This window comes from Ochlerotatus camptorhynchus, unplaced genomic scaffold (assembly GCF_037179485.1).
Source record: "Ochlerotatus camptorhynchus isolate MF236.1 unplaced genomic scaffold, CSIRO-AGI_Acam_v1.1 ptg000276l, whole genome shotgun sequence".
Lineage (NCBI taxonomy): Eukaryota > Metazoa > Arthropoda > Insecta > Diptera > Culicidae > Ochlerotatus > Ochlerotatus camptorhynchus.
This window is the reverse complement of record NW_027040765.1, coordinates 1,691,727-1,699,121: the sequence shown is the minus strand read 5'-3', so window position 1 is coordinate 1,699,121 and position 7,395 is coordinate 1,691,727. Positions and strand designations below refer to the sequence as shown.

General features: G+C 45.7%; 1 protein-coding gene across 1 annotated transcript in view; it reads left to right on the top strand.

The window, feature by feature from the left end:
• The first annotated feature begins 427 nt into the window (after nucleotides 1-427).
• The window catches only part of LOC135706228 (frizzled-3-like), a 55,694-nt gene continuing 48,726 nt past the window's right edge, over nucleotides 428-7,395 (top strand). Inside the window, exon 1 of the mRNA XM_065227794.1 lies at nucleotides 428-755. Coding sequence (XP_065083866.1) covers nucleotides 501-755 — 255 coding nt within the window. The 5' untranslated portion in view covers nucleotides 428-500. The remainder of the gene's footprint in view (nucleotides 756-7,395) is intronic.

Here is a 7,395-nt window from a genome sequence, read left to right as displayed (position 1 = left end):
ACTCTTCTCTTTTGAAGCGTTCTCCGTCCGTCCGCCCGTCAGTGCCATCCGTCCTTCCGTCGCTGAACGGATCGATTCAACTTCAGTCAATCGGAGTCTCGAGTCAGTCATTGAGAAACGGTTGACGAGTACGGACGTGCTTTTTCGCAGCTCGATTTTATCCAGTGTGTGCGAATATCGGGCGTTCGGTTACGGAGTTACAGAACTCTTTGAAGTGTGCGCCACTTACCTTCCTAGACGGGGTTTTTGCGCAAAAGATTAGAATCGGTTGTAATGCTGACGATGTGGTGTATGGAGTTTGAAGAGGGTGAAATTTGATTGAAAAATAAAAATATATCGTAATAGTGAGTCAGTTAGAAGAAGTTTCGAGTGATTCTTTATGAGGGTTTGATGCGAATCGTACAATGAGCGTTGTTTAGAAGCAAAAAACCCGCAAAGTGCAGTGAGTCTGAAGTCTGAAATATCGAAAAGAAGCAGTGATTGTTGATAGTCGAGAAACCATGGCAACGCAGGGCGATTTCAGAAGCCTGCTAGGATTAATGCTGTCAGTTTTGTTCGTGGTGCATTCGGTTAGGGCAGTGGAAGAGCTCAAATGTGAACTGATCACGGTTTCCGCTTGCCAGAATCTGGTGTACAACATGACGGTGGCTTCGGCACCGATTGCAACGACCAATGGGTCGGGAAATTCAACCGGATCCGGTGAATCCAATGGTGAACCCGGTGCAATCCGGTCGCAACTCGATGCAGAGCTTTTGGTAAGTGGATTTCCGTTTCCAGAACTGCACGGTGAACTTTGGAACTGGGGAAATCTTATCAGTAAGATGAGCGCTGTTTATTGGGCTATGAAGTCGGGCAGAAGATACAACAGAACGCTATCAGTCCAGAAACAGACAATCGGGGGGGCTCTGCTGTTAAGAGAACGGGCGTGTTGTGAAGAGGAGTGGAAAATATACGGGGCAAAAAACACCGCATGTAGTTTTGATGCGTCCAAACCGGTTGTGGTGCTTCGCGCTCGCTAATGGTACCACTATGGGCGCGATTAACAGCAATTTGAGGGTTTAGTTCTTTTTTAAATCAAGGAAAATTCTCCCGCCTCAGTTTGATCATTGAATTTGAAATAACACCTTATCAGTTGACACCAAAATGGGTAAGTTAACCACTTTGCAAACGCATTTCGCCCACAGTTAACTATCTCTTTTTGACTTCATTCTCCTGTCTGTCTCTGTTTTGTTGTTGTTGTTGGTATCTTCTTCTTGTGCTCTGGCGGTTTTGAACTGTGCGCGCCCCGATATTGCGGTACGTACGGGGCGCGATTCGCTTCCATACAGAAGATATTTTGTTTTTTACGTTCCTCTTCGGTGGTTATGGGGCGGGGTGGCGGAAGTGGTGGCGGCGGCGGCGGCGGCTATCTGCCAAAGCGAAAAAATAGCAGCGAATTGCTTTTAAAGTATTATTTTGTTCCTCTGCGGCGGTGGCGGCGCATGGGGCACACTAGCGGTAAAATGCCAGGCAGCGGGCATTGAAGGGGCGGCGCGGAAAGATTCCGCCAGTCGCGGTCAGATTCCGGGCGGTTTTTGCGCTTGTTTTGAAATCGACTGTTTTTCTTCAAGCGGGGTTGAATCATTTTTTTTGTTGCTCCCTGTCCAGGAAATAATAAAGTAAGATTTAATTCTGTTTACGCCGTCTGAAGCATGCTGTCAGTAGCGGTTTTCAAAATGCTGTCATAAACCAGGGTCGCCATGTAATCGAGATCAAAGGGTGGGTGGATTTAGGTCCAAGGCTTACTGCCAGCGCCGCCGCCGCCACCGCCAGGCAAACTGAGAGAATAGAACCTTATCAGGGACGCAAAAATATGTTTGCGGTCATAAATTCGTATGTAGCTATCTTATCTATATAGCCTTTTATATAAATATTTCCTTCGCACAGACGACAGCGTGGAAATATGCCGACAAAGGCCTTCTCGTATTTCTTATGGATGCGCGCACCGTACGAAGCGGAGCGCTCCACCACTGCCGGTAATTGCAATATCAGGTTTCGACGCTTCGGCTTCGCTTCGACTGATAATTGGTATTTAATTGAACAATTATAGCTCCATCTACGAGCTGATGGTCGCGGACGAGCTTTCATCCACCCGGAGAAAAGGAATCTCGCACTTGACAGCGACCGCATCATTTTTGGTCATAAACGGTTCTAATTGATCCACTTTCTTCCACATGCAGTGTTTCTGTTTACTCTAAGTAGATTCTTCGACGCCATTGATTGCGGGCGTTTTGGTTTGGTTTACCCGCTCGCACTTGAGGCGAAGAATGGCGTAGATAAGATTGTGGCGGTGGCGGCTCGCTGCCTTTGAACTGCTTCTTCCACCCGGTTCACTCTGGGAAATAGCGTCAAAAAGCTTTTAGCAGAGCTACGCGATATGACTAACGTCTTTGCACACAATTTAGTAAAACAAAAACCAGCCTACGAACCGGCTTATCAAAGAGATGGCCCGTCGCAAGATTTGGCAGCTGGACATGATTCTTCGATCGATCGATCCGGTCGATCGGTGTCTCCAGTTCACGCTCGCGTGGAATCATCGGTCTCGCCAAAGTCAATTAGAGCGTCCGCGGTCACGCTTCGCGCTAAATTGGCCTGCAAAAACAAACATCCGCAATTGAAAACACAGCAATGCCGGCAGGTTGCCGGTTTCGCATAGATGTCTCCTAGGAGATAGAGAAGCGGATGCCCTTATAAAGCTAGTCCCGTCACCGACACCGTCACATCGGCATCAACGTTACCGTCGCCGTCGTCGTCGTCGTCGGAGTATGGGCACTCTTCACGGCTTGTCATTTTAATTGCATTCTAATTCACTCTCCTGTGCCGTGGCCAAGTACGGCTTGTATGTATGTACCGAGATCGAGCGCCTTCCCCAATTATATCGCATCACATCTTGCGGTTTTCTTCGGAGCATGTGCGGATCGGTTGGAGTTGGTTTGTTCTGCAAATGGGAAGGAGAATGAAGTAATTAATAGCACCGTCGTTGGTTTTCGGGCAAGCCTGGCGGGGAAGGGTGGCGCTAGTCGAGGGTGGCCGTAGAACCGTTACGGTGTGGGATCAATGTCGATCGAATGTCGGGAAGGAGAAAGGGCGGTAATCGAACCGGTTAAACGGCAGTTTGCTAACTGGCAGTATGGTTTCTCTGTGGTATGGTTCCTCGATGATTGCTTACAACCGGAGTCTGGAACCAAAAATCGTTGATCTGTTATCGTTAGGCAGATTTTGACTTTTATTTCTCCTTCTGGTATTTGTTGACTTGTTGATACCTCAGATGGACGAAGTTGCTCGCCTTTTACAAACAGCAAATTTGGGGCGTTTGAGAGATACATAGTGCACTAACCTATCTAGCTTTCCACGCGTGGGAATACATGTATCCTTCACTGTGGTTTTTGACACTAATAGTGAATTCGTTCATTATACAGTTCCAACCCAAGCGGCGCCGGTGGTGTAGTGGTAAGCGTGATTACCTCTCACCTCAGCAGGCCTGGGTTCAATCCCAGTCGGTGCCGCCGGGATGTTCTGAGGCATAACATCTCTGATCACGCCTTCCTTCGGATGGGAAGTAAAGCCGTTGGTCCCGGTTCATGAGTTGATGGGTCGATAGGTAGGGTCCAGGTGTGGGAGCTGCCTTCCTGGCACGTCGGTAGCATTGGTGCTCAGCACGGAAAACAAGATCGACGGAAAACAAATCAAGGAAAAAAAAAAAAAAAAAAAAAAAAAAAAAACAGTTCCAACCTGGATCGGGTACCTAGATTGGGTCTGCTTGTTTTCCGACAAACGTCAGTTTGATCGATTTTTTTTTAACCTACCTCAGGATGAGGTTCGTACTGACAAAAAGTTTGGACTCACTCTGAGTTGGAACTGGTTTCAACCCCGTTAATAAACGAATTTGCCACGCTACTACCATAGAGGTAACTCTAAGACTAGAAGGTCCCCAAGAAACGTGCTCAACTTTCTAGGTCAGCTCTGGTACTCTCTTCGGTCCCAAGCTAATCGATGCACCCCTCGAAACATAGGAAAATCCACGAACCCCTCATTTTGTCTGTCGAACTCCCATAGCGAATCAAAACAAACATAGTGTAGTACTAGAATTTCGACTAAAATGGGGTACGTTAATCGATTTGCTTGGGACCAATAGGCTAGTCAAGTAGTGAGCCAATTTTAAATCGTTAGTTTCCACCGGTTGCTACTACCAACAATCAATTCGAAACGAACGATTTTAAATTGGCTCACTATTTGACTAGCCTATTGGTCCCAAGCAAACGATTAACGTACCCCATTCTAGTCGAAATTCTAGTACTACGCAATGTTTGTTTTGATTCGCTATGAAAGTTTGACAGATAAAATGAGGGGTTATTGGTTTTTCCTATGTTTCGAGAGGTGAATCGATTAGCTTGAGACCGAAGACAGTACCAGAGCTGAGCCAAAAATTTGAGCACGTTATTTCGGGACCTTCTAGTCTTAGAGTTACCTCTATGCTACTACTACGCTGCTGTGAGGTTTATGCAGAGTCGAAGTTATGATAAGAGTCCCACAAAGAGAAAACAACGACAAAACACAATTTTTTAAATTAAGCATTGAGATTCGTGAACAACAGGGGTTTGGATCTAAACATTCGAGATCCATTTGTTAGGTCACCGAGCAGATTTATCTACTGCAAGCTTAGCAGTTTCTGATCGATAAATTTTGCAGTTCATGTTACGGGTTTGTTCTCTTCCTGGCGATTTGTTGAATGGAATATCTACTTTCAAATGTAATGTCTCCAACACCTTGGGGTGGGTTTTTATCATAAAAGTGAGGGTGCGGGCCGAGGAAACTGAGGTTTGAATCATATCATGTACTTACACCATCAGTTTTGGAGAAATGTACAAGGGGTGGCCACTCTACACACTTTTATTCACAGTGTGCCGCAGCTGTGCCAGCAGTGCTGAGAGTGCCAGTCATCAGACTGACTTTGATTGCTTGTCAATAATGGCAGTCTTGGCAACCCGGTTAATCTGAAATGTCATGTTGTGTTTTGAAGGCGAAGAAACAACACAAGAAGCAGTGGAATCCGAACCAAGACGAGAGTCAAAGCAATGATCCGGATACCGGACAAACTGGCCCAACCGGAGGAGCTCCTCAAGACCGCTGTTTGACAAAGACCTCGGCAAAAGGAATATCGAAACGCATCTGATTGCATTTTAAATCCACAGTCGCCGGGTCAAGCTGCTGTTCAAATCGCTGAAACTCTTCCGGAGATCGAAATCGGCTGCGGAGATCAAAGTTAGATACCTGGCAGCGAACCGGGACAACGCGGATGCACGGTTTAAGGTGGCCAATGTAATGTACGAACTGGACGAGAAGAAACGAGACGAATCTGTTATGTGAAAATGACACTGGTGAATGCAACGAAAGTGTTCCGCCAAGCCAATTTCGAATTGCTCAAACTGAAACACAATCCAGATTACCTAGTACTAGTAGTCAGCATTAGCGGGTGCCCTGATTTTGGTCTACCTTACGCAGAATGGATCACTGCGGCGGACAGGCATTAGGATGTGCGCTACTGGGGAATCTGTACCCGGTTTTGGGGAATCTATGGTGGAACTTGGCTCGAAACTTCACGGTTGCGGTTCTCCGAATCCATAAATTGGAATGTGTCAACAACAATTATTCGACACATGCGCTGCGCAGGCTGAGAGATAGTAAAGTGCTGCCAGTATCTTCAAATATCATGAACATTTTTAACCATGGGTGCCAATGCCTGTGTTTTTGGCACACTGTGCGGAGTGACCAACCCCTTGGAAATGTAAAATGTTTATGCCTTCATGCAACAGAGCATCAACTAATATTTCAATTCTTGGATCAAGTTTGACAGGAGGCGAGAATCATCAGCAATATCATCAAATGCTGTCAGGCAAACTGGCTCAGTCAACTCATGAACAAGATCGGAGTAGGCTGCGCTGCTAAATTGACGTATTTTTGTTTTGCTGTGTGATTTTTTTCGTGAAAAATTGAATTCATCGTGTTCATTCAGTTAATAATGGAGACCGGAATGGTAAACATTGCGTAGTGGAATTGTAAGTGGCTTGCGTGATGAAGACCAACTGGTATCCCTCTCGTTTCAGTTGTTAGCGAACAGTGGAGCTCCAGCCAGTTGACGAACAGCTATTAATGAAACAAATATTCAATTAACTGATGCTCATTAAATACGCGTCAATCAAAAATTTCCCTTCAACTTGATTGAAAGTTTCAATACATTATCAGTGGTTTATTAGCATCGATAATGTACTGGGCCGGGACTTATCATGTGTGAAAATAGCTTCTGAATGCTTGCGTGCTTGAAATGGGCTGTTTGTTCTGCCGTTGCCTTGTAGCAAGTCACGCGTACCGTTAAAATCAAATTGACTGGCAACCCGATTGAAAACTCTCTGTATCCCAGTATTGGCACTGTTCATTCCGTAATTGGTGCGGTGAGGTTGAGGTCGTAGCATCGCATTGTTCCATAGAGATCTTGGTCGCACATACAAGTTGATTCGTTGTAGGATTTCAGGACAATCAACTCGACCCAGCAAGACATCAGAAACCAGCATAGCCTTAGCAACGTCTCTTCTTGTAATAAGTGTATCCAGACGAATTAGCTGACATCGGTGCTCGAAGTTTGGTAGACGAAATGGATCCCGCCATGGTAGTCGACGAAGTGCAAATCGAACAAACCGCTGTTGACTGTTGGGTTCCAAACAGTCGAACAGTACTCCAATGTCGACCGAACTAATGCACAGTAGAGCGCCTTTAGACAGTAAACGTGAACTCTTTTGTTAACCGGAAGATAAAGCCTAGAGATTTTGGAGCTTTATTCACTACGAACGACACGTGCTGCTTGAAGGTCAACTGGGAGTCGAGGATAGTTACCAAGTCCTTGATTTCGTTCACTCTTACCAGTGGTACTCCAGAAAATGAATAATCGTGGAGTTTTGGATCTTTCAGTCGAGAAAACATAATAACTGAGCATTTTGCAGGATTTACGGTCATACGATTCATCTGGCACCAATGAGCGAATGCATCAAGTTGTTGTTGTAGAAACTGAGCGTCAGTCTCAGAACGAATCTTGAAATATAGCATTGACATCGTTGAAGTATAAAAGGAAGATGAGTGGTCCAAGATGACTTCCCTGCAGAATCCCTGACGTGATTGGGAATGAAGCTGATGTGGATTCGTCGATGACTACTTGCGAGCGACGACCGCTCAAGTAGGACTGGAATCAATCCAAAAGAGTTCCATGAATTCCAAGCTTTTCAAGCTTCGCTACAGCAATTTGATGGTTGACCTTATCGAATGCTGCGGATAAGTCCAAATATAGTACATCCGTTTGGGCTCGTT